At 38.6% G+C, this 26,043-nt stretch overlaps 2 protein-coding genes across 6 annotated transcripts; one reads left to right on the plus strand and one right to left on the minus strand.

The window, feature by feature from the left end:
• Positions 1-1,204: 1,204 nt before the first annotated feature.
• On the plus strand, positions 1,205-13,970 carry CENPU (centromere protein U). The gene is made up of 12 exons (XM_061372053.1): positions 1,205-1,348; positions 1,502-1,640; positions 2,621-2,771; positions 4,124-4,229; positions 5,064-5,154; positions 6,668-6,740; positions 7,777-7,894; positions 8,277-8,355; positions 9,451-9,498; positions 11,297-11,358; positions 12,639-12,795; positions 13,464-13,970. Exons 2-12 carry the CDS (start codon positions 1,590-1,592, stop codon positions 13,599-13,601), a joined length of 1,074 nt encoding a protein of 357 aa, XP_061228037.1. The 5' UTR covers positions 1,205-1,348; positions 1,502-1,589; the 3' UTR covers positions 13,602-13,970.
• On the minus strand, positions 13,916-26,043 carry PRIMPOL (primase and DNA directed polymerase). Of its 5 annotated transcripts, none has more exons than XM_061371909.1 (12): positions 25,829-26,043; positions 24,719-24,810; positions 23,626-23,767; positions 22,787-22,934; positions 20,631-20,921; positions 18,828-18,990; positions 17,576-17,673; positions 17,088-17,174; positions 16,897-17,005; positions 15,737-15,819; positions 15,607-15,653; positions 13,916-14,584 (listed from the first exon to the last, which is right to left on the minus strand). In XM_061371909.1, the coding sequence occupies exons 1-12, from the start codon at positions 26,006-26,008 to the stop codon at positions 14,297-14,299; spliced, it is 1,728 nt and encodes a 575-aa protein (XP_061227893.1). In that variant the 5' UTR covers positions 26,009-26,043; the 3' UTR covers positions 13,916-14,296. The 5 variants fall into 5 exon arrangements, with proteins under 5 accessions (XP_061227893.1, XP_061227903.1, XP_061227913.1 ...); XM_061371919.1 differs by having other exon boundaries at positions 23,626-23,762; positions 25,829-25,960; XM_061371938.1 differs by lacking the exon at positions 15,607-15,653 and having other exon boundaries at positions 14,430-14,584.

Consider the following 26,043-nt stretch of genomic DNA (forward strand, 5'->3'; position numbering starts at 1 on the left):
TAGTGGTTGTCCTTCCTGTGTTGTCATCCTTCTTCCCCCTTCTATTGTGTGTCTGGCTTTAATCAAGTATGCTATGCAAGGCTTCATGGTAGATTTATCAGACCAAGGTACGTGAAGCATCACCACCAAAGCAAGGTGTAGAGCACACTTTGAACACAGATGTTATTGTGAAATAGTAAGCACACTTCTGTTCCTAGCCATGGTAGACTTTCTCCCTTTGAGTCATTTCATATGTTCCTTTATATATTAACCCAATTTTTGTCACTTGGCAAGATTGTGATATGCCCCCACACCTCTCCTCAGGGATACGGTTAAGTGAGGGGTGGGAGCTGGATCAAGTTTTATTCTTGACGCATCCTACCACAGACTGTTTTCTGGAGGAGCCATTCACCACCACACAACCAAGGCTCAGCTGTAGGTAGAGCTTGTAACTAAATGCTGCTGGGTGCTGTAGTCATCAAATTAAAATCTTAAAGAGGACTTGCAACCTGGCCATCCTCAACTGCTGTTTCATGGTATTTTAGCTTATTTGGTGGTGTGATGACTTTATAACAGTTTCTTAACTGCTGCAAGGTTTTGACCGTGTTTGCTGTAGGCAGGTATGAAGTTGGAGATGGCCAGTGCATTGGCCTGGCTCTGTAATGCCACCCATGCACAGAACAGGGTTTGGGTGGGTTTTTTCAGTCATGTTACAGCGTGGGTTAGGTGTATTAATGTGCACACTGACTCCACCTATGCTGCTAGATGAGTTAAAAATAAAACCTTGGTATCTGGAATGGGGAAATAGGAAGCTACGCTACCTGTCAGGGCACGGTTTGGAGTGAGCCGGGACCAGAGCGCAGGCAAACGCGTTACCCGCAGGACAAGCTTGCTCTGCTCCCTCCTGGCACCTCTGACCCCGCTGTGGAGAGACCCTCACCGCCTCACCTCGACGCTTTCACCTCCCGTCAACCCGCTGCAGCCTTCCCCTCGCCCCGGGGCCAAAGAGCTCTGCCCCAGCCGCCCCGCTGCCGCCGCCGCTGCCCCGTTCCCCTTCCGGTGCTGGCACCGCCCCTTCCCGCTAGAGGCGTGCCCGGTTCGACTGGCGGCGGGAATTCGGCGGTGCCGGAGGCGGGTGGGTCCGCTGAGGGAGTCGGGCCGAGGGCGCCCATGTCCGCGGAGCCTCGCGCGGGGCGGTGGCGGCGGCGGCTGGGGCTGGGGGGCCGGGCTCCCGCTGTGGCCACCGACTGCTATATCCTGCTCCTGAGGCGGCGGGCACGGCCGGGCGGGCTCTGGGCTGCTGGCAGTCGGGGACGGGGCCTGGTGTGCTCTGCGTGAGCCGATCGGCCCTAGGGAAGCAGAAGCGAAGGTGCGAGCAGCGTTGTACGGTAATGTGCTCATTAAACGCGTCTTGTTGCTCATTTAGGCGTGCTGTGTCGGGCTGGCCTAAGGAAGGGAGCTCTACTTGTGAAGTGAGTTATGCATAATGCACTGAGTTAACAAATTTCCCGTTCTCTCTCAGGTACTGAGACAGCAGATTTGTGTCGGGGACAGTTTTTCAGTAGCTCTATCCTCAGTTGTATATTTAGCAGCATATACTGAATAGTAAAATGTCCTCAAGAAAGAAAATGAAGAGCGATCATTCCAGCAAAAAGTTAACGGTAAGTTTTCCTAGCTTGAGCAGAATTGAGACAGTGTTTTGTTTTACTGTGCTCTTACAGCATCCGCTCTTGAGGTGGATGCACGGGTATCGGTATAGGGCTCTGCGTGGATGCTGGGAGCTGTGCACTGCAGCCCTTGCTTATGCAGGTTTGGGGTGGGAGGGATTTCCTTTTTTTTTTATTTTTTTTTTTATTTTTTGCCTTTTTTTCATTTTTTTCCTTTAGGACTAATACATCATTAGGCAAAATAGGCTACTGACTTTTAAACGGCCAAAAGTTTGAAAACAGTCTTGTAAAATTAAAGAGAACAGCTTATAGAGGAAGTAGCTGATAGGTCCATGTTTGGTGCCATAACTAAACTTGTGAGGCACTGCTAAGTGCTGGTAAAAGTAGAAGCTCAGGAAGTCGGTGTTTTCTGGTTATAATTCCCCGTCCTTGTACACACCCGTTAGTGATGAAATTCACTCACACACTTTGGGTGCTAAGGACACATTTACAGCTATTTCATAAACTCGTGCCAGTCTCTACCCTCTGCTTTACAGAACTGCCTGTGCAATCCCTGATTTATAAATGCCACTTTCTATAGGAAGTTACACCACTGCTTTTCAGGTTTTTAAAGTGAAAATAATTAAATTGGGGATTTATGTAATACAGAGATGAAAAAAGAAATATTTTAATGCCTGAAAAGAAAAAAGGCTGCAGATGATAAAAACTAGATGTTAGACTGTTATAAGAGTTCTAAGCTTATACACTTAGCTTTATAAAATAAAGGGCACACTACAGTATAGTATCAAATAGTATAATACATCCATTTTATACCATCACTTTTCCTAGAGGAAAAAAAAACCCCTATAGCCTGAGGAATATTTCAAATACTTTGTATCATGGCTCAGTAGTCAATATGGTCCTGGTTAAATTTATTTCTGGTCAAGCATTCTTGAAATTTATTGTCATATTTAATCTGTTTTATACTCAAAAAGCTGGATGAACTAGCTATTAATTTCCTACCTATCCAGGAACACAAACCTAACCCTCATTCTCGGAAATTACCTTCACTTGAGGAACCAGATGTCTCGATGATACAGAAGGTATCTCAAGGAAATCAGCTTGAGGAGCTTGACGATTCATTTGGTCAGTATTAACTTGAATGTCATTTAATGTACAGTTTTCATGAACCAACCAGATGGGCAAAATATTTTAATGCTTACCTAGGTAAAGGTATTGTTTCTTTGGCAGAGCAAGTTATGGGCAGGAGAGACAAAGGGGTTTTTTGAGAGTGGTGTTCTTTTCTATCATTTAGGATGTAACAAGAATAATATTGTAATATGTGCAAATAAAGTCTATGGAAAAATACTCTCTTCAGGTTTAATAATCTGAAAGTTAGAATTTCCACAATGTAACATTGCAATTGTGTGAGAATTTACATTTAAAAAAGAAAGTCTTAAATTATTTATCCCTGTGTGAAGTCCTCAGTTATTAAATACAGATAGCTTTTATATTATAAGGCCAATAATAAAAATATTTGAAAAAACTGTGTAATTAGAAGCTGCAGAGAAAACGCTGAGAGGTTTCCCAGCTGTAATGATTGTTTCTTCAAGGAAATTCTGGATAATATACATGCAGCTATTAGAAACAGCACTGAAAATTAGATACAAAAAACAGTATAGCAAAAGTGTTGTCATGAGAAAAAGGCTGAAAAATTAAATGCTCTTCTTTTTCTCACTACTATGTCATGTATTAGAACTATGAAAAGAATGCCCACTAATGCTAATAATAGAATTATAGAATGGTTTGGTTCGGAAGAGACCTTAAAGATCATTTAGTTCCAACCCCCCTGCCATGGGCAGGAACACTTTCCAGTAGAACAGGTTGCTCAGTGTAAGGTAACACTAAGTTTCTGTGGCAATGTGCTTGAAAAAAGAAATTGTACTATGGAAGACATAATAAAAGCTTAAAGTGTTTGAACTTAAACAACATGAGAACTTAAAGAGGTTCTGTTGTATTTTGATATCTACCTTCAAGATTTCTACACTTACAAACGTTCTGTAGCAGCTGGAACTGCTGCCTTACAACATCAGTAAAGCAGCTAAAAAGATCCATATTAAAAACAAAAGGTAAAATTTAGAAAGTAGTTAAGTGTGTAGAAGATTGATGTGTGCCATAATAGAAAGAGACTTTAAATAAACCGTGCAAAATACTTGGCTTGCTATGTGCCATGCGTACCTACTGAGCTTTCTTGCACCTTCAGTTTCGGGTTGTAAAGAAATAGCAGGTGGGCAAGTATAAAAATTGTGAAGCTTTTCACAATATATATATTTTTCCTAATCCTCAAAGAATGCTTTTAACAAGAGTTCCTTTGTATTACAATCAAACCATAAATACTCTAACCAAATGATTAATGGCAGGCAGCCTTAGCACGTCTGTGCTCTTTGCCTGGACAGATGGGAACAGTTTTCACACAGCTCATTTTCTGTTCCTTATAGATCACCCTTTGCACAGTACTGCTCTGGATGCCTATGGAGAGGAACAATCACGAAGCGAGTCGCTTGGCCAGGTTTCAGAACCACAAAGGAAAAATACAGAAAGAAGGTCCGGTGAAAAAATCATTGCCAGCATTTAATTTAATCTTTCAATTTTCAGATTAAATGGGAAAAATGTTATGTTTGTCAAGTACTTTAACTTAAAATTTCCCAGATGAGAAACAACACAGTAAGTAAAGTTGGGGAATGTAGAAAAGAAATGTGAGAATAAAGTAGTCTGCTTTCTGTAAGTAGTATATTGATCTAAGTACTTTCTGTATTTGGTTATTTTAGTATGAAGGGATTTTCAAATACCTGGGTGAGTTCTCTAAATACTGGTGTCTAAAGTTAAAAGGTAGAAAAAATTAAAAATAAATAGAAACTAGTTAAATTCTATGCAACAAAGAAAATTATTTTTTAAATATTTTAATGCAAATTTTAGTGCATTTCTCACTTGTTAAATCAGATCTGGTTTAAATCTGAAATAGTTCTGATTTGAATAAAATAGCGAGACAATAACAGTGTTTGTATGGCAGGGGGGATGTGTATTTTTCTTTATTACCAACTCTGTCCCCCACCAAGGAACCCTTCTCCATTCCTGCTAAAGTATCTTCACTAGTAATTCTGCCTCTGTTTTGAAGTTCCTGTTTAATACAACATGGCTATCCCAGTGCTCAGTTAGCAATGGGTTTCTAAGTGGTCGCGAGGGTTGCTGTTGAGGAATAAAGATTCTGCTCCCTGTATATGCCATTTGCAACTTCTTGTGTAGTCTAGGGAACACAAACTGAATGACATAGTGCTACAAAATATTCCCCACAACACAAGGCTTTGTTGTGTAAGTGGTTGAAGATTGTTCTTTCTCAGTGTATAGTGGGTTTACATGTGGGTGTTTTTCTTTTCCTAGTAAAAAAACACCTCGCTCAAAAACATCAGATGGTGATGATCGGAAATGCAGTGCAGCTGATTCTGAGGATAAATCCCTTACGGACAATGTGGTACAGAAAAAGTTGCATGAGTATTATCAGTCGATTTAATTTTAGCTTGCTTCATGGCATGCTTGCATTGAAGGGCTGGGGGAAGAGGAAGACCATTCATTTCTTAGTACTGCCTTAGTACTTAATGATATCTGAAATAATTTATTCCTCAAGGTATTCCTGTGAGACGACCAAGTGAAATGCTTAAAGCTACAGTGATCATGCCTGCAGGGAATATAACAGCCTGGTGTTCCTGGATCCAGTAGCCTGTTCTGTTGCTCATTTAGGAATATGTTATTTTAAATAACTTTTTTGTATCCGGAATCGGTGTTCTTAAGGAATGGTGTACAAATGGAATATAAATCCTTTGTATTTGTTCAGTATTGAAGTGAAATGTATCTATGAGAGAACTGAATAGTGACAAAATTAATTTTTAATATATAGTAGAATGAAACAAAATTCACTCTTTTTTTTTTTTTGTTTTTCCACACTCAGACCACAGTTTGTGTAAAATGTTTTTAGCCCACTTAGTTTTCAGGCACACAGAGGAAATTAACTGTCTGCAGGCTTGAGAAAGTAGGCCTATGACAAAAAAAAGTTATGTAGTAATATAGAATCATATAATCATAGAATAGTTAGGGTTGGAAAGGACATTAAGATCATCTAGTTCCAACCCCCTTGCCATGGGCAGGGACACCTCACACTAAACCATCTCACCCAAGGCTTCATCCAACCTGGCCTTGAACACTGTCAGGGATGGAGCATTCACAACCTCCCTGTGCAACCCATTCCAGTGCCTCACCACCCTAACAGGAAAGAATTTCCTCCTTATAGCCAATCTAAACTTCCCCTGTTTAAGTTTTAACCCATTACCCCTTGTCCTGTCACTCCAGTCCTTAATGAAGAGTCCCTCCCCAGCATCCCTATAGGCCCCCTTCAGATACTGGAAGACTGCTATGAGGTCTCCACACAGCCTTCTCTTCTCCAGGCTGAACAGCCCCAACTTTCTCAGCCTATCTAAGGCTAAGTAGTTTGCTTAAAAGTTCTTTATGTATTGAAATTTCTTGGAATTGTTGAAAAGTGTGTTCTAAATTTCAGTACAAGGTGTTAGTCTTTCATCAGCAAAGTACACCTATGCGGGACTTTGTAGAAGCGCTGTTGGTATCACAAAATAGTCAAAGTAGAGAAAGGATTTGGACAGAATGGGGGTGAAAAGGAAAATGAGCAGGTGCTATTGATCAGAGAACTGTTAATATTGGGTGACGGCTGTGCTGAACCGAGGGTCCCAATGCTCCTTAAGATGTTTCTAGTCCTGCTGCACAGGCAGTGGCTGATATATCAGCTGGCCAGTCAGCTGTCCTTCAGCAGTGGTGGTCACTGTGCTGTGACTGTGGTGAAATAGGCCTAGGTAAATGTAACTGACCTTTCAGTCAAGAAATGTTTCCCTGCATTCTGCCTAACTGCCATCTCTCAGAATTTTAAGTGAGTAAACCTATGGGTTTTCTGGAAATTAATCTATTTTTTTCTATCACAGAAATCTCAGAATACTCCTCAATTCCAGGCAAAAAAGAAGCAGCCTTTAGAGGAGAATACATCGGATCCTTCTGGTAAAGTAGACTTCAAAACCCCTGTATAGCTTTTTCTTATTCAAGATGAATGCATTTCCATAACACGATGGTTTTAGTTTCTGGCATGTAGCAACATACTGCTTCTAGAAATGAGAGATTTTAGTTTCAGGTTTGGAACAGACACTCATTAGCAATGGTTAAATTGAGGGTCTGGTGTGCCACACAGATTCCCATGGTTTGCATCTCTGCAATTGCCTGGACTTACTCTCTTAGGGGTAAATTGTAGGTGTGCATCATCACTCATACTCAGTTTGGCTCCCTTTGAACTGAAGTCTGGCCTGTGGATATGGAACTGTAAGACATGTCAGTACATCCCTTAGTCTGGAAGCCTGGAGCACCAGCTGTGGGGCAGAACCTGGAGTGCCCCTGACTTTGTGTGTCGGCACAGCTGTTGGTATAAAGACCTTTTTGAGGTAGGGAACATCAAGAGTGGCATTTTTCAGCAGAGAGAAACTTTCTCCAGTCTCATTTTGCTTCCTTTGAACAGTATCCCGTCACATTCAAGTACTAGATTTACATTTGGGAGTGTGTGAAGAAACACAGTTTAACTTTTTGTGGAATTAGTTAATAACACTATTGCAAAGGTTAAAAAAAACCAATTGTATATAGGGCTTTTTTTGAAGCATAAATGGTATTAATGCAAAATATATACAAATATAACAACTCATGATTCTTTTGAGTAATGCAGGTTTATCAAACTCAGGCTAATAGTTTTTACAGCACAAACAGTTGTATGTATCTACCCTGTGTAGTTTATCAGTTGGTTTAATAACGTGCTCCTGGACTTGCTTGAAATGATGAAGAATAGAAAGTTCTTTATGATTGATCATCCAAATCTGAAGTATTCACAGGTAACTGTATCATAGTTGTTCAGCCAAAGACAGATATATTCCTCTTATATTAAAATATCCCTAACTTTTAAATGGTTATTTTAATAGTGAGCACAATCACTTTTCCATTATATTATAACGTGTTCCTGAATCATTCAGTATTTGTCTTTATTCTGCGGTTTCAGTGGATAGTCCATATTCTGTACAGGTTTGGTGCCCCAAAGAGATTAAGAGATCTACTAGAGATATTACAGAACTGGATATTGTTCTGACTGAATTTGAGAAGATAACAGCAAATTACAGGTAAATATTCTGCTTTCCTATGGATGAATACTCAAAGTGTTAAAAACAAATTACCTGTGTTTTGCTTATAGGCAGGGGGTGCACTATTGCATGGTTACATGCTAGTGGTATTTTAATGATTATTAGGTTTCTGTGATACAAATATTTTTTGTATGTGATCTTGAGGTGGTCCCTAGGGATTCGATAATTTTTCCAAACATAAGAAGAACACATTTCAGCTGATGTTTTTCAATGTAGAAAGTTAAGCTATTGCTAGTACATGGCAGATCTACAGCTGCCTGTGCTACTAGCTGCTTAACTCTGGCTTTTATTTGTTACTCCAAGGATGAGATTTCTCCTTTACTAAACCAAATGGTTTGTGTTTTGTCTCTGACTTCTCCAGACAAAGCATAGAATCAGACATTTGCAGAAAAGCTATCAATAGCTTCTGTGCTGCCTTCAAGGATGAAATCACTGATCTTGTAAGTGCATCATAAATAAAATCAATTTTGTGGTAGTGATTATAGAGATGTATATTACACTGGAGTCAAAATGCTTATGGTTTTATATTGTCCTTTACATATTTATTTTATGATACTTTAAATGTTCTAATCTCTTGTCAGGATAAATACTTTGAATACAATTTGTTGGTGTGCAGGTTGTGATTTGCTGCCTTTATGCTGGATTTTATGAGAATCGCCTTTAGGCACAGCACTGCTCTCACTGATCCAGTAGAATGGTTTGGGTTGGAAAGGACCTTAAAGATCATCCAGTTCCAACCCCCTTGCTATGGGCAGGGACACCTTCCACTAGACCAGGTTGCTCAAAGCCCCATCCAGCATGGCTTTTAAGTACATTGCAAAGTTGTCAGATTTTGAGAATAGGGAAGCATCTAATAATCCTGTTTGACATGTGTAAAGCATTATGTAGTAAAAATGGAGAGCTGCATAATTTGACTGATCAGTTCTGCCAAACACGGGGCTCACAGATTAGTTTTAAAAGGTTGATGATTTAATGGTTATATTGTGTCTCAGTGACTCTTGTGTAGAGGCCTGACTAAGGCCTCTAACAGGAAAAATTGCCCTTTTTTAACTAACACTTTGAACCTGACTGTAAAAAGATGATTAGCTTGGAGGACTAACATTTCTTCTCACTAATAAACATGAATATGTAAACTCAGAACTTTGTAGGAGGTATGAGAAGTATAATGGATAAGTACTAAAACTACCAAGTGATTCATTAGAATGAGCAAGTTCTGAAACTGCTAGATTTACACATTTATATATAAAGTTATAGAAAAATTAAGCTAGGTAGTACTCCACTAATTGGTACAAGGAGTATTACTTGCACTGACTGGTGCAAGATGATTTATTTTATGCATGAGTCTTCCTCTGGCATGAGGAGGGGAAAGAACTGATACACAACTGCCATTTGTAATCTTCATTTGAAACAGTGCTTGGGGATTTTTAATCACCTATTTATGTCATTTCAAAGTAGTTCTTGCAACTGTGTTTTTAGGAGGATAATGATGAAATAAAAATCCATAGTCAGTCTGTAATTCTTCTTTTCCTCTGTAGATAGTGGAAGTCCAGGAATTAGAGAATATGAAGAAAAGAAATGCCAAGGTAAATACATATCTATCACTAGATTGTACAGCATACAGAGATGAGCACTGAAATTTTGAGAAGTTGACCAGAAGGAATAAAATAATTCACCAAAGCAGTGTACTGTACTGCAGAATCAATTGCTCAGATAGAGGATATGGAACCTATCCTGGTTTCACCTGGGACAGAGTTGATTTTCTTCCTCGTAGCTGGTGCAGTGCTGTGTTTTGGCTTTAGTCTGAGAACAGCGCTGATAACGCACCAGTGTTTTAGTTGTTGCTCAGTAGCACTTGCTCAGATCAATGACTTCTCGGTCTCATGCTCTGTCAGGGAAGAAGGAAAGCCAGGAGGAAGCAGAGGCAGGACACCTGACACAAACTAGCCAAAGGGGTATTCTGTACCACAGCACTTCATCCCCAGTGTATAAACTGGGGGCAGTTTCCCGGCAGGCCCAGATCACTGCTCGGGTCGGGCTGGGTATCGGTTGGTGGGTAGTGAGCAGTTGTGTTTTACATCACTTGTTTTGTTGTGTTTTTTTGGTTGTTTCTTTTTTTTGTTTTGGGGGGGGGGTGTTATTTCTTCCTCTCTCTATTTCTTATTATATTTATTATTAATAACAAATTATTAAACTGTCCTTGCTCCACCCATGGGTTTTACCTTTTTTCCAGTTTTCCTCCCCATCCCACTGGGGCAGAGGGTGGAGTGAGCAATTGGCTCAGGGGTGGTACTTAGCTCCTGCTGGGCTTAAACCATGACAGAACCACCAGCGGCTTTTTGGAAAAGATCTGAGTAAATACAACAGATTGGAAACTCCATACGTATACTGTTATACTGGTGTAAAAAGAGGTGTCTATGATTGTGAGTTATTCTTTTTCATGAATAATTCATTAAATTAATGATGGTGAAGCCTCTGGAGAGCCAATTAAGTATTGAGGGCTAACCTCCAAGAAATATAGATATTCAGAGGAAGGCAGTTCCTCTGTTCATTCAGAGCGAATAGGAACTGACTGAACATGTGACGGAGGAACGACGACATGAGGAGGAACTAACGTCAGAGCAGAGAAAGGTTGCAGTGGTTTCATCAGGAGAGAGGTAACTGCCTTACCACAGCAGGTTGAGCACTGTCTGTTAGAGGTTTTCTGCCCAGATTAACATCTGGTGCCAACTTTTCAATGACAAAATAGTTTTTAACAAGTAAAGTCAACAAAAAGCTTATTCTGGGAGGTAGCAATTGATGTGCTAAAGTCTAGCTAGTTGGAGGTGATAGGGGAAACTACTGGGCATATAAAACGAATACCTTAATATACATCTGGCATTCACAGCCACTCAGAGTTAACCTTATTTTGCCTCTTGTACATCTCTTTAAAATCAGATTTTTATTTGCTAAATTTACATTTATGATTTGTTTTGGTTTAAGTTGGATGTCGTATTAATGAAAGCTTAACTATGCTTAGTTCCTTAGTTATGGCAGCCATACATTCATTCCTATTAGTCTGCAATTTTAAGACAGAAACAAAACCTTGGTAGAGTTAATCATCTTTGGGTTCAAAATGTCACAAACTCCTTCTGTATGCTTGTAGATCCAGTGTTCCTTAAGAGAAATTTTGGATGCAGATGAGAGTTTGACGTTTGAAAGAGCTTGGAAGTGTTTAAAATACAAACTTGAAGTATAGCAGTTTATAAGGTTTGGTATCTGGGAATCTTCTGCACCCAGAACCAGAAGCATAAAACTTCAAAGGAAAAAAGTCAACAAAATTGGAGTTATTTGCCTTTGAAGTTACAACACTATTTCAAAGATTTTTCTCACTGTTTGCTTCAGGTATTAACAGACATGAAAAAGAAAAGGCAGCAACTGTTTCAACTTGGACAAGAGCAACTTCGGTATGTTTCTGAGGCCCAGGAATAGCCTGAAGAACTTAAGTCTGCTATTTTGTAACCCGGAAGTGAAAGTAATGGGTTTTTTGTTCTTCCATATTATTTTGATGAAACTCTATTCTTGGATTGCTTTGTTTTTGCAAAAGCTCAGGATGACCTGATACAACTCAGGACAGTCATTCCTACAAGTTCCCTTCGGTAACTGGTTACTGGGATGGTATTTCAGACCCTATATTCATAAGAAAAACACAAACATTACAATTTGAATCATAAATTTACAAAGGTAATACTGTGGGCTCTCTTTTGGTTTTGAGCTAGGAGAATGTGTTTCACCTCTGCAATTTGGCAGGGATGCCTCTGGGTACATGGTTTACTTCCATCTCATGTGGCCACACAATTCCTTCTCTAACTCACCATTAATCTTAAGTATCATCCAGATGTGCAACACAAAAGTTAAGTTCTTTGGAAGAACCATTGGACTGCCACATAGCCCGTTTGTTAGCTGTGGCAAAGTTTATACCAAAGCTGTCTGTAACATAACCCGTTTGTTAGTTGTGGCAAGGTTTGTACCAAAGCTGTCTGTAACACACACACTGTAAGTCAACTCTGTGGGGAACCACGGCTTTGGATCCACAAAGGCAGATTAAAACCCCTTTCTCTATGGCCATGAGAGTCTGTCTGGTTTGTTTGGAGTACTATGGATAAACTTCACTCAAGGAACACATTAAAGGCATCCTTCAGGGTTTGACCCCCTCACAGGCTGACACTGTCTTTGCATCTTTTATTTGTTGCCTTTTAATCCTTTGATCATCTGAAAACAGCTTTTTTGCTGCAACACTGTTAAATGACTGCTGCTGTTGTTTGTCGAGTGCAGTTTAAATGGATTGAGCCTTCCCCTTTCCTTAGGCAGAGGTGTATGTACTTGGGGGTCCTGAGTATGCTTCAGCATAAGTGCCCAACAAAACACCTCAGCCTGCAAGCAGGTGTGTGTGTGTGGAACATGAGGTGCTTCACTTGAAAAAACCTCAAGAGCTTCAGAGAGAGTGGCTATATTGTCAGACTCAAAAATGACATGTGGGAAAAAGGTTTGTGTCTTGTGTGGATTTGGACTCATGCTGTCATTGAAAGACTACGCTGGTTGTTCTAGTTAAACAGTATGTTACACTAACCTATGTTTTGTATTTTGACCAACCTTTCCCTGAAATCTTCTTCAGAGGAAATATGTTCATAAATTACTCATGAAATAAATACGCAGCTGTAATAATCAAAGCCTTGATCTTTTTCAGAGCTGAGCAACAACTGGTACGCCTACAAACAGAATATGCTGAGGTACAGGAAAGGCAATCTGCCTTGAGGCAAGCAACTGAATTACTTACTCATTTAAAGGAGCTACAGCAAGACTGTTTGGATTATAGAGAAGAAAATCCAACAGAAACAATGGTTGTAAGTACATACTTTGTGTACGCTCCTGAACTGTTCTGGATCAGCCCTCCTGCCAGTTTTTCTTTCCTAGACTGATGGGCATTTCTATTAATGTTTAACTTACATTAAATAGCAGTATTTTGTTAATTGTGGGAGCAACTTGAGGATCACTGCTGCAACTGTACTGTGGTATCTCACTCAGGTTTTTTGGCCCCATGTTAGAAACTAAAGTATGCTACCTTGTTGTCTGTGCCCAGGAATTCAAAGGACACAGAAGCATAGCAGCTGTCCTCAGGTTTTAACATTTTTTATAGAAATCAAAGAACAATTAACAGTGAGAAACAAGTAGTCAGTTCCTTTTATTGTTACTGATCAAAGGTGGGGAATGCCCTGGTACTTATGTGCGTGTTCTGTAAGGTGTTTAATTATAAAGACAGTAACTTCTCATGTAGTCTTGGCACTCCTGTCACCATGGCTCATGACTTGGTGTGATGTTTTCTGTTGACAGCGCTCAGTGCCTGCCTGTGTAAGGGAGATCCTCCTGTTTCAGAAGCCTCTCTAATGTCTGGTTTATACTTTCAGAAATCACCTTGCACCATTTCAGATACAGGAAAAATAAATACAGATCTGTAAGTGATTTTTCCAAGAGTTAAAAAGATTGCCTTGTAATTTTATTTCCTTATCAACAGTATGGAATTTCCAGCCTCCCTGCTCTTCTGGTGGAGTCACGGAGAATTCTACAAGCAGAAAAACACTTTCAGAATATTAATATGAAACTGGAAGAGGCTCTGGCTGTACAAAGACAGAAATTATCAGAGAAACATTAAGTGGTTTTTAATAGACTTTTTGACACTTGCTTGTAACAGTTATTGCAACGGTCAGTGCTTAAAGCTTGTTTAATCATTGCAGCTCTGTGTTGCTTCAGTGTTTAAAAGAAATCAGTGACTTAACCAGAGTTTTTATCTTTCTATAGTTAAATAGTCTGTGAGAACATACTCAGGATGGCAGTGAAATTAATGAAACTGGTATTCCAGTTAAAGCACTAAAATTCTTCTGTGCTCTGTGAACAATCTTTTGGCTATTAAAGTAATGTGATCTTGAAAGCAATATGTATTTTTTAAAGAGAAGACATAGATATAAATTTAATAAAAAGATTTGTTTATTTGAAATAAATAATTTCCATTTCTGAAAGTAAAGCCATCTGCCTTGGTTTGTCAGTAGAACTTGGACATACAACTAATAAAATAGAAACCACACAGCAGTGTGTTAGAAGTGCTAAACTTGGAGCAGCATTCATCACAAGTTTTCAGTCCAGTACTCTTCAGCCTTCATATAGTCTTCTATGATTTCCTCATGCCTGTTGAAGACCATCCAGTCGAGAGGACGCTTGGTTGTTGGCAGTTACTCAGTTCTTTGTCTTACAGCTCTGCAAGAGCGCTTTTGAACTGTATCACAGTATCTGTCACAGAAGACATGCAAGAGGCAAACTTCCCTGCTAGCAGTATGCTAGCCAAGTCGGTGGTCAGTTGCTTTCTTTATTGCAGGTGTCCTGTTTCCTTAAAGCTTCCAAAAGAATTTCATCAGGGATTTCTTCCATGGCATAATTCAGACTGTCATTTGCAGCTTCAGCTAGTTCCACATCTTCGGTAGCTTCTAGGAAACAGGCGTCATCGCTTGCATTGTCCCACTCGCTGTCTGACAACAGGAAGCTTTGAGACAAGCTTTTTTCTACAGATACTGAAGTATTTGACAAGTCTGACACATCAGAATGGGGCTTTACTTCTATGTTCCTGCTTTCATGCTCTTCTTCCTTTTAGAAACAAGAATCCTACTTACTACATATGAAAATGGTCTTCATATCTTTAACTGCTCTGACCTGAAAGTTTGAAACTCGTATAGTCACATCTAATGGATACTACAGAAAGGTGGCCAAAAAGACAGATGTTCCAGTACATCGATTTATAAACACATTAACCAGTGAATCCTATTTTAATAGGAATAGAAATATGCTGTTTTTCTAGCAAACTAGTAGTCTGATGAATACAACTTCTTAAAATACAAGGTCAAAACCAATTTTAGTATCTGTTTAAAGAAAATGCATTGAAATTATACTTTCTGTGAAATAACACTAATAGCTGTTGATGATCTGCCTCAGTAGAGCTTGATGTGGCATTCTGCAGTATGAAATTTAAGTGTATGAAATTTAAAAGTTGCAGAGATGCCAGCTCTTACTGCCTCCTCAGTAGACAAATTGCTACGTTCAGGGTTTAGAATCCAGGTGCAGTATTCAGTTGGTTTAAATATTCTACCTGTGTGGGTAAACATAACTGCTTTAGTACACTAAAACGGAGTTAAGTGGACTTCAAATTTGAGCGTCACTGACTTAAATTTGACTCTGACTCAAGTGGTCAGGGAACAATTCTCCTTTAGCTGGCCCAGCATGAAGTCAAAAGTGCACAGCAGAGCTTAATGCAGGCAGTTTCTCCGTTCTGCACCTGGAGTGCTCTTGTGGCTTATGCAATGGGAACTACTGCTCAGACCAAAACAAAAAAGTCTTTAGTCCCAGGGGAAGGTAGGCTACTGCAGTAACTCAATATATAAAGCTAATGCAGCTTTATCTGTGCTGACAGGTTTTGTACTGGATCTCCTGTTGGAGAACTTAAAAATGAATATATGGAGCTACCCCACCAGCACAGCTGCTCTGGGGAGCTATTCTGTACCAGTGTCACTACTGTAAGAAGCTCAACAGGCTCTGCTAGCAGGGATTTCCAGTGAGCTCCAGAGACAGCTTTATTCACAAGAACTGTAGCGTATTGATAGGACAAAACATACCTGTTTGAAAAGAAACGGGAGACAGATCCTAGGTGGTAATGGAAAACCTAAATCAAATACACGGCATGAATTAAAGTTAGCATTCCAAAAAGTATTAAGTATAACTGCTTTGAAATCACAGAATACTTACTTTGTGATTTGAAGTTTTTTTCCCTGCAGACTGGATCATGACACTTCTGATACCAGACTTCCTTCTTTAGATCTACCAGAATCCTAAAAATGAAGCCATTTATTTTTAGTAACACAAATTAAGTGAATGCAGGCAGAAGAAAACTAACACTAAAAAAACAGGTTTCATTTGTCCCCATCTATGGATATTGCTTTTCATTCTCTGACATGCTTACTGCATACTTGTTTTGTACAGGCCCTAAGTTTTTAGAATAAACTTCAGGTTTCTTAAGTTAAAAATGTATTTATTTTAAGAGTAGCAGTGAAATTTATTCAGCTTCATTACGTAAAGCTTGGAAGAAAAAGTCATTACAGTAAGATTAGTATATGGGACCTAAGTGTAAGGTAAGGTTTTGTTGCTGCTGCTGTCAGAGTTAATTTCATTATAAAAGCCAGATAAAAGCACTATTTCCTGCCAACTGATGAGACAACCTGGCTTTTTCAGCTGTGCTTTAGAAACACCAAGTTCATCCAGCATAGTGGCTGTGGATAGGGTTTTTTATACCCTTGTTTCTCCAAAACACATTCCTTGCAGTTAAAAAAAAAGTTTATATAAAATTATTTTCAAGTTAAAATATTTCCACTGATGATATATTACAATTCTAATGTCATCTGAAAACCTGACCTTGCAAGATTTCTTTTGCTAATCTGTAAGAAGTCTGAGTCCTTGTAGAGTGACCAGCAAAACTCACCCTGACTGACATGGGGGCAGGAGTTGCCCTTGTCCTTTTAATAATGTTAAGATGCAATGTAATGGATTTTAAAGTGTTCTGTTTTATCTTACTTGTGACTGCTCAGCTTCCTTGCTACGCACCATCAAAGCACAGTACCACTTAATAGCTTTAATATACTCTGCCTTGTACATGACCATCTTCAGGCACATATTTTAAACAGCATGAAGATTACTTCATAGAAGTATTAAAAATACAAGTTCAGTTATCACAAAGTACATTGAGGGTTTTGGTTGATTGATTTTTAAAAGCATAGTATCCTCACAAAGAAACGGCACAGAAATTGGTAACAGCTGCCAATTCTATCCATAATAATTTTTCAGCATTATTATAGAATAACAGTTGAGCAGGACAATAAAGCTGTTTTGCAGTGAACAGTTACAGAACATACATTATGTTGTTACTTTTGTGAGCTCTTCCAATATTTGCACACCACCGGTAACCATAAATATCATACACAAGTATTTCATCTGGAGAGAAATAATTCCATCGCCGTATTCCTACGGGAAATTAAAAAGGGAATTAACTACTGAAAAATACTGCTGCAGAATACTCATTTGTAAATAGCAAAATGGTCTTTACCTCCTTGTACCCCATCTTTGTTAACCAAAGAACGAACAAAACAATCAATTTCCGGGTATGGTGAATCCTGGTAACCATCCATGGAATCTGTTAAAACAAAGGCCACATATATGCCCAGTTACTGGTTTTGCCATTGCCATATGCAACTGTAACACTGCTACACGTTGTATAGCCCATAGACAGAAAATGTACATGAATCACATCAAATCCTTAAATAAAAACGGGATAAATCCACTGTTATTTTCCTGTAGATCTTTAAACTGCTACTGCCACCCCCAAGGAGCCAGGGGAAGGGGACAAAGCATGGCTGCCATGGAAGCTCATTGAGGGGAGGCTCAGTGGCTGGCAGTCACGTGCTGCACAGCATCTGTCAGTGCAGCTGCATGCTGCCTCCCGTAGAAAGCTTGCTGAAGAAAAGCCCTCCTCGAGGTTATCAGGTGTGTCAGTCACAGTATATCCAGTGAAAGAGTAGAAAAGGCTTGGAGTACCTCTACTGCTTCTGGTATTTTGACTGTTCCAAACCGCAGACACGTTCCCCTCCTCCTCTGAAAGGCCAGATGACAGAACTTTTGTGTCATCCCTCACTCTGAAGAAGAGAATACAAAGGAGAATCTCTGATTCTTACAGCACAACATGGTATGGTGTAACATACTGCAACGTACCACAGTATGCCATGACATAACACAGTCCAAGGCTACTGGCTCCAGGCATCCCTGTGAGAGCAGGTGGCTGGACCAACTGACCTCCAGAGGTCCCTGACAGCCTCAGCCAGCCTGTAAGGCTGCCTGTAACCTTTCCCTATCCCTGTGGCACTTCTTTTGTTTAAAGACAGCTGGTCCACCCTCATGCAGCAGTATTTGCTCTAGATATAATATACATATACACATATATATATATACACACTTTGAAAGGTCTCAGATGTTTTTTTCTCTTTACAATGAACTACTTTTTCCTTGTCATATTACTAGCTGGAAGGCAGATGATCAGACAAGACTCAATTCAACACAGCAGAAGTTCTCATACATATTTATGACACACCCAGCTGATGCCTGTGATCTGAACACATGACACCATTTATGCTACCGGGCTATGGGCTAGCAAACATTTCAGGATATGAAAACTTCAGTCACAACAAATACCTGTTTTTAATAAAAATATTATACATGATACCATACAGCTGTATTTAGTACTTTAACTTTCTGCTTCCTGCTGCAGTAATGACTAGGATCATCTTAATGTACCATCAATACAGGGTAAGATATACCAGAGGTTTAGATACAGAAAACTTGATTATTGTATGTACCAGTATCCAGCCTAAAGAGGTATCTGTACCAAAAGGGCAATCTGGTATGGAAATAAACATGTACAAAAATCCTTTTTATTTTTTCAATCAGACTTAAGACAATATTTACTGTTTATATTTAATTGAGTGGAAATCAACTTTTTCCTCTCAAAACTATACAGAATCCAACCAAAATTAACAGCAGTTAACATTTCAGCATGTGTGTATAGAGAGATAAGGCACTACTCGGAAGCCAAACCACGCCTTCTGTAGTGCTCTTCAAACTTTTTAAAGAGTCTCGAGAAAAAGGAATTCTAATGGAAACTTCTAAATCACCCTATAACAATGTCCATGGAATAACTGCCCATTGACAGTAATTATTCACGACTGCCACAGGAGAAAAATCACTAAAATACATGTTTAAAAATACTTAAATTCCACCAGAATGAAACGATTACCTAACGTTGCAGACCAAGGAGGAAAGAAAATACGCTTCTTCCATGGAGACATTCTGTTCACACTTAGGGACAAATTTATTATCCTCTGCTATCTTCAGAATCACGTTTTTTCCTGCTTTTGACGATTTATACATCCGGAAATTTCTATTCTTTGTGTAAACTCCTACAGGAAACCAGATATTTCTTAACAACAGTGCTGGCTAGGGTTTAAGATACTGAGCACTTGTAAATGAAACCCTTTCCCTGAGACTCTGCTAAGGGTCTGAGGAATGAACAAAAACTATTATGAACTTCAGCTCACATCCCATAGAAGAAATGCAACACAGTGAGATCACGCACACAGGTACAGCTTTTATGTTACAGAAGAATTAAAACACTCAAGACCTCTACATAGGCATTTTAATCATTCTGACATTCTCATTCCTAAAAGCTTCCCTTCAGTACAAGAAATTAATGTTTTCATGATAACTTTGTGAAATGCAACCGAGAATAAAAAGTTGCACAATTATTTTAATCAGAAAGGGCTTCATCAAACTTTGTTTTCTGTGGACCAGACACCACTTATCTGAAGCATTTCTCAGGAAAATTTGGTTCCAATCTCAAACCACAAAAAAATGAACACCTATCTTAAACACTGCCTGATCTGTCTATGATTTATTGAGGAGGTGAGAGCTTTCTTTGTGGGTGGCATTTAATTTTCATGAAGATAAAAGAGCTTAAAGAACTCGTTCAACAAGAATGCCACTAGCTTTCTATCACTGCAGCTGATCTGATTTTCCAGTTTTGAGGTAATGTGTGTAACAAATGCTGAACATGGTTAATTTGGGGAGACTAACACCAAATTCTTAAAAGATGATGCACTGAACTTTTTGGTTTTCTGTAATTTCCATTCACTAATATGCTTGAAGGAATCCTGAACAGTAGGTACAAAGTAATCCTTCTGACTCAGTAATGGAGAAGCCTACTATCTGGCTAACTTTGTAATTACGTTTCAGCAAATCAGACATACTGAAGAGGCCACCAGTAAAAGTGATCCTGAATTCCATGAGAAGAATTTGAAGGAAAGGGTTTTTTTCAGCGAAATCTGACAAAAAAAAGCAAGATGAAGTACTCAAGTACATAACACACTGCTGCGTAAACGCATGCTAACCTCTTTCCATTTCATTAAGCCCAGGAAAACAGCAGAGACACCAGACACAGGGATGGAGAAGGGTGCAACTTTCAAACTTTAGTTTGACTGTGGGCGTTGTGCTCCTGGAGATTTTTAACATTTTAATACCATGAACAGGTGAAACCCAGCGGGACCATGAAGTGCCCAACCCCGCATTTCTGTTCTTCTGTCTTTAAAATCTAACAACTGCCATTCCAAAGAGGGGAGGAAGGCTCAATGCACACATGAAGAACAATACAGAAGGCCACACCTTCCGTAATGAAGCAGCTCCTAATTCAACTGAAATGACAAAAATGCAGTATAGATGCTATCCTCTTCTAATCCAACTAAGAGCACCAACTCCTTAGGAACAAAACTAGAGTCTTGTGTGGCAAGAGTTTCTTCAAACTTCAGAACAAAAGAGTTAAATATAATAATTGAAGAAGTTCCATGGGCCAGAATTTAAGAGTATTTTAAGTACAGCATTTATGATCACAGTTTCAGCATATATTGTATTTGGCTTAAATTCTGACTGAAGGGACAACAATATAAACACTGCTGTTCCTACTGTCTGTAATCAAAGATTAAGGAACATCTGTTTTTGCAACCTCTGTAACATCCCAAAGAGGTTTAAAAGCACTTCTTATACTTACCTAGATCTACAAGAAGTTGCTTGTTGCCAGCTTTATCGTTTACTATTAGAAAGGAAAATTCCAAATTTTCTCCCTGGTATGATGTTTCTGTATCCTTTGTTTTGTGAGCAACGGCTGGGCAGTCTTTAGAAGCATCTCCAACAGCTGTGAGGTTTGTAAGAGAGCCATCTGATCCAACTCCTTCTGCAGAGCACTGGAAAATATGTCCCGCTCCTTCTTCTGGAATCACAGCAGCAGCGCTGCTCTCTATTAACTTTATGGCAGGCTGCAGAATCCTCCTCACAAAGTTACCTTAAAAACAAACAGGAAAACCTCAACACAAGCAACATCATTTAATAGTCGAGAAAGACCAACAGTTCCTGTGCAAACATTCTGCAAAACAGCCAAGCTGGAAGTGGTTGGAGTTTGGGGTCTCTTTTCCCACCTTCTGGATTTCAAAGGAAAAAATTACATCTTTGACCAGCCCAGAGTACAAAAGGGCTCTGGTTCATGACTGAGAAACCCATGCTTGGCAAGAAGTTTACTAAACTTTGTTAAACGTAAGAAAATAAACAATTGTGCGTATATCAACTGTATCATACAGCCACAATCTTCCCCTTTGCAATTTGACTACTGTTGTGGTTTAAGTCCAGGCAGTAACTCAGAACCACATAGTCACTCACTCACTCCCCCCTTCCTCCTCCTTGCTCCCGGAGGGATGGGGAGGAGAATAGAAAGAATGTAACTCCCATGGGTTGAGATAAGAACAGCCCAGTAACTAAGGTATCACTGCTGCTACCATCAAATGATAATAATGATAAGGGAAATAACAAGGGAAGAGAATACAACTGCTAACCACTCGCCGACCAATACCCAGCCTGACCCAGCAGTCATCTAGCCCTTCCAGGTAACTGTCCCCAGTTTATATAATGGGCATGATGGGCTGTGGTATGGAATACCCCTTTGGTCAGTTCTTGTCAGGTGTCCTGTTTCTGCTTCCTCATGGCTTCCCCTCCTCCCTGGCAGAGCATGAGACTCAGAAAGTCCTTGGTCAGACTAAACATTACTGAGCAGCAACTAAAAACATCAGTGTTATCAGCACTGTTCCCAGGCTGAAAGTCAAAACTAAGGAGAAAAATGACTGTTACTGGAGAACCCAGGACAACTACTGAGAATGGAGAGACCTAAGAAGCGAGGTCACTTGCCACTTTTGACCACTGACAGTATTTTGTATTTTTATATGTAAATTCATTGATCTCTACAGTATCTCTTATACTTTCTCACATGAGCTATGAACTCAGTCCCTGTATTTTAACCCTAACTAGTAACTAATTCCAATTATATAGTAAATGGTTTTAATCATATTTAATTTTAAGCCCATGCAATTTGTGCATGTCTCCTGACATTAAATGCTTATGAAACAATATAATCCAAGATGTGGTAGTCCATATCTTAGTTTATCCCACATACATACCACTAACCGATCTTAAATATTTATTAGATAGAACACAATGATTAATTTAAAAAAAAGGACAACACTTCAATGTGTCTAAAAATTGTATTATCTGCCTTTTTAGGTTTTTACTACAGCAAAGGCAAAGGCAGAACATGAATACACAATCTCTGTATTTTAAGCCTGACAGTAAACATGACAAACTCACATCACAGTGGAGACACATAACACTTAACTAATGGGCCAGAATGAACAGTTCAAGCATTTACTGAAAGAACAGACCAATACAGTTTACTTAACAAGAACACAGGTTAAAATTGATGTCATATCAAATTATTTATTAACCATGTATTATTTAAGAGTTTTATAGGGGCAGAGGAGTTAAAGATCATACTTTTGAACTAAAAATTGCAGTAATCCCATTTAATCTTTGGGGCTTGTAGCTGTTACCACAGTGTCACACAGGAAATAACTGCTCTGTGTCCACTCAGGGCTGGCAACCAATATGATAAACAACCACAAATGCTAATTACAGAAAAAGTAAGTACAAGATGAGTTGAGAAACAGTGAGGCTTAATGAAATAGAAATCGTTAGTAATTTCTGCTGGGAATAGGTATTTGTTTCCACATATAATTCCATTAAATATTCAAATGTGAAAAGGCATTGTACAAAGTCAAAACCTCACTTGTTATTTCTAGGTGTAAGAGAAAAGAACACACTTACCAACATGAATATTATCCTTAAATACAGCTTTTTGGGGTAGAAATATTAAATGTCGACTAAATTTTTCATCAGTACTGGAATCTAAATTCAAGACTTCTTTGGCTGAACAATTTACACCATAAAGTTCTTTTAACTTTTCGTTGACAAGCTGAAATTACAAACATTAATTATGCTATTTTCTCTAGCATTTTTAACAGTAGCATCTATAAAACCTAACACAAATGCAGACTCTACATCCTTTTTTCCCATTTTATTTTTCTCATTTTGAGCATACAGTTAATTCAAACTAGCTCAGAACTAATAGCAAATTTTAACCAAATTTGACATAGATTGTATTTGCTGAAATAAACAAGTCACGAAATATACTAACAGTGATAAGCTGAGCAGATTTGCAGTTTTTCAGGTCAAAGTCTAATTTAGTGGCTTATATAGATGACTGAATATATGACTGTATCAGCTGGCAAAATAAATGAGGAGTACATGAATGAGACTTTTATCAATGCTACTCTGAAAAATACTTAAACATTCCTTCAGTTTTACAGCCTTGAAGTGGCAGAGCACATAAATCAATCTGCAAAAGCAAGCTTATGTCAGTAAACCTGTATAGCATTGTACAGTGAATACAAGCATTCCAACAAATATCATTCTCTATTTTTCACTTAAAGAGAGGCTTCGCTTTCACTAAAACAGTACTTTTTACTTAATTAAAGATAACCACTAGGTCTACAATACCGTTCCATTTTGCTAAAGAATAATGAAGATGAAGTGGTGAATACGCTGGTTTCATATTAAATTAGGAATGAATTCATAATCTACAATATGACTTTGCTCCAATTTACCTCAATTAACTTTGCAACCATACTCTTGCCATCTGCATCAGGATTTGCTGGTTTGTAGAACTCCAAATCAAAATAAAGTTTGCAAGGATCTTTTTCAGGAATTACTTCATAACAGTGCATAAGACTTGTTTTATAACCTTTGCTAAGGAAAAACAAAAGCAAATCACAACCTTGCAAGTTAAACATTACACATACTCATCAGTTGCAAACAAGGATCCCACAACATTCTTTCATTTTTCAGTCTATCACCAAAGTAGCAACCCCATAATCCTTTGAAAAAAAAAACTGTAACTAACTTCAGCATCAAGTTTCAACAAAGACATTTGTCTGGCCTAGAATTTAATTTGTATTCTCCTCCCCACGACCCCCAAGCCTTACCACACATACTGTCAAAAGAAATGCTGTGGAGACCTTAAGGAATGACAGAAAAAAAAACCTTAAAACTCAAAAGTAAAACTTAGTAAATTAGCACTGAGATTACGCAGACTTTTTTTTCCACCTAAATTAAAAATTAATCTAATTTTAAATAGAGAAAAAAAAGCTTACTTTTCATATAAAATTTGACTCTTAGATTTCTTTTACTTCATAACTAAATGTTTTATTGTAAAACAAATAAAAGGGAAAAAAAGTTTAGCATATAACTGAATTGCCAATACTTGAAACTACTGAACACAAACACAAACCCACAAACCAGTAACTACCATTTATATTAATGCCCATTTAAATGAAAATATGACTAATCATAGAAATGTGTTTGTGTCACATGTTGGCATGATTCTCTGAGGAAACCTGATCGCAAAAGCAAACCTAGTGCTATTAGATTTTAGTTCATTAGACATAGTCCTTAATTCACAGGGAATAATTGCAGTCTGCATCTCTAAAGAAAGTTCAAACCCAGTAGAAAATAGATTGGTTTGGCCTTATGACTTTTTCCCCATGGGCAAGATGAAACCTCTGCTACCCATTACAGCTCTGTCAGAGCAGCAGATGGCTACTGAGGATGGCTATCCAGTAAGAGCTATTACTGGACAACAGTGTAACCACTACGCTGCTGTCTTACAGTAACATCTAGGATACCTTTTCAAATACTCACGTGTAATAAAACCAAAGCTCTTCATATGACGTCACAAGGTAAAACCTCGGTCCACTTTGTGTGCTCTTTTCCAAGGCAAATACATGAACACGCTTTTAAAGTAAAAATATCAAAGTTTTTTTTCATTCGAAGAACCAGTTAAAGTTTTCACAAGTTCCTTTTAATTTCTTTGGTCAAAGGTTAGCAGGTACTAGGAAACTGTAAGTAGATAATTTATCCTTTTTTCAAGCCAAGTAGCATCTCGTTTTAATCAAGAATATAATTCTGATTTCAGTTACATAAGCAAAAATGTGAAGCTTTTCTTTGCTCTGTTTTCTCTGTAAAATCTTCTTTCTTTCTGATCAGTGGCAAGTGCATCAAACAGAAGGAAGAACAATGTCCTGAAAGGAACAGCCTGGACATGATGGCAGCATATGGCTTTATAGCAAATGTTCTTTAGGCTTTATATTATTTAAATGCAAAAATGGAAAACACAAAAAAACTATTGCCAAGCCAGTGAGAGTGCCTCTTGGAAAGCAGACTGCCAGGATCACTTAAACACCTGAAAGAGTGTGAAGAAAACCCCAGTATTTTCTTTAAAAGCTGCAGCCAATTTGAAAAGCATTAAACTGAAAACAGAAGATGTGTTTTGCTTAACATTCATTTGGCTCATTACTTCTTACCACTGAACTTGCTACTCTGATGCCACTGCAAAGTTGTACAATTTTTTCTGTCTCTGCTTCCTGATTATCTCTTTTTCTTTCTCAGTTTTTAACTCTTTTTTCTGCTTACTCAACTCTCACTACTTTCCATTCTCCTGCCAACCCTGATAGCTTGCTCATCTTCAGAAGAAACAAATCACTACAACGTAAGCAAAAGCACTTTTACTGCTAGAGGTTAACATCACATACCAATTTGCATGTTGTAACAGTACTTCTCAGAGGTACCTCCAGTGTAGTATGATCTCTTACAAAGACAATAAAACTACTTGCTGTTTCAGGATTGGGAAGAAGGAAAAAAACCCCCCAAAACGGATCTTGCAATCTGATAAAGATCGTATTGCCAAACAGGCTTTTAAGTGAAGCTCAACCTAGAAAGTACCTAGAGACATTTACCAAACAAATACTATACCTCTTTGCAGGCTTTTACATAATTGAAAGCGTCAGCCTGACGACAAAATATTTTCCAAACAGGGGATGGCAAAAAGGGTTTGGACAGTCTTGGTTTATAAACTGGAGGAAGAGGGTGACTTTCATAGTTAGAAGCTAGTTCTTCTATTTTCTTCAGTCTTTCTTCCCAGCTTCTCTTCATTTGTCCTGAAGCAATAACAAATAAATAACTATCAA

This window comes from Neopsephotus bourkii, unplaced genomic scaffold (assembly GCF_033783945.1).
Source record: "Neopsephotus bourkii isolate Nb327-2 ecotype Australia unplaced genomic scaffold, CSIRO-AGI_Nbou_v1 NB_168, whole genome shotgun sequence".
NCBI classification, from domain to species: domain Eukaryota; kingdom Metazoa; phylum Chordata; class Aves; order Psittaciformes; family Psittacidae; genus Neopsephotus; species Neopsephotus bourkii.

What these genes read in the sequence shown, in the direction of transcription:
- CENPU (XM_061372053.1), top strand. Translation starts at nt 1,590, where the DNA reads ATGTCCTCAAGAAAGAAAATGAAGAGCGATCATTCCAGCAAAAAGTTA. An exon ending in AATCCCTTACGGACAATGTG is followed by an intron (nt 5,155 to 6,667) that starts GTACAGAAAAAG and finishes TTTCTATCACAG; the next exon opens with AAATCTCAGAATACTCCTCA. An exon ending in ATCCAACAGAAACAATGGTT is followed by an intron (nt 12,796 to 13,463) that starts GTAAGTACATAC and finishes CCTTATCAACAG; the next exon opens with TATGGAATTTCCAGCCTCCC.
- PRIMPOL (XM_061371909.1), bottom strand. Translation starts at nt 26,008, where the DNA reads ATGAAGAGAAGCTGGGAAGAAAGACTGAAGAAAATAGAAGAACTAGCT. An exon ending in ATGTAAAAGCCTGCAAAGAG is followed by an intron (nt 24,811 to 25,828) that starts GTATAGTATTTG and finishes TTACTTTAAAAG; the next exon opens with CGTGTTCATGTATTTGCCTT. An exon ending in GCAACTTCTTGTAGATCTAG is followed by an intron (nt 18,991 to 20,630) that starts GTAAGTATAAGA and finishes GGTTTCCTGTAG; the next exon opens with GAGTTTACACAAAGAATAGA.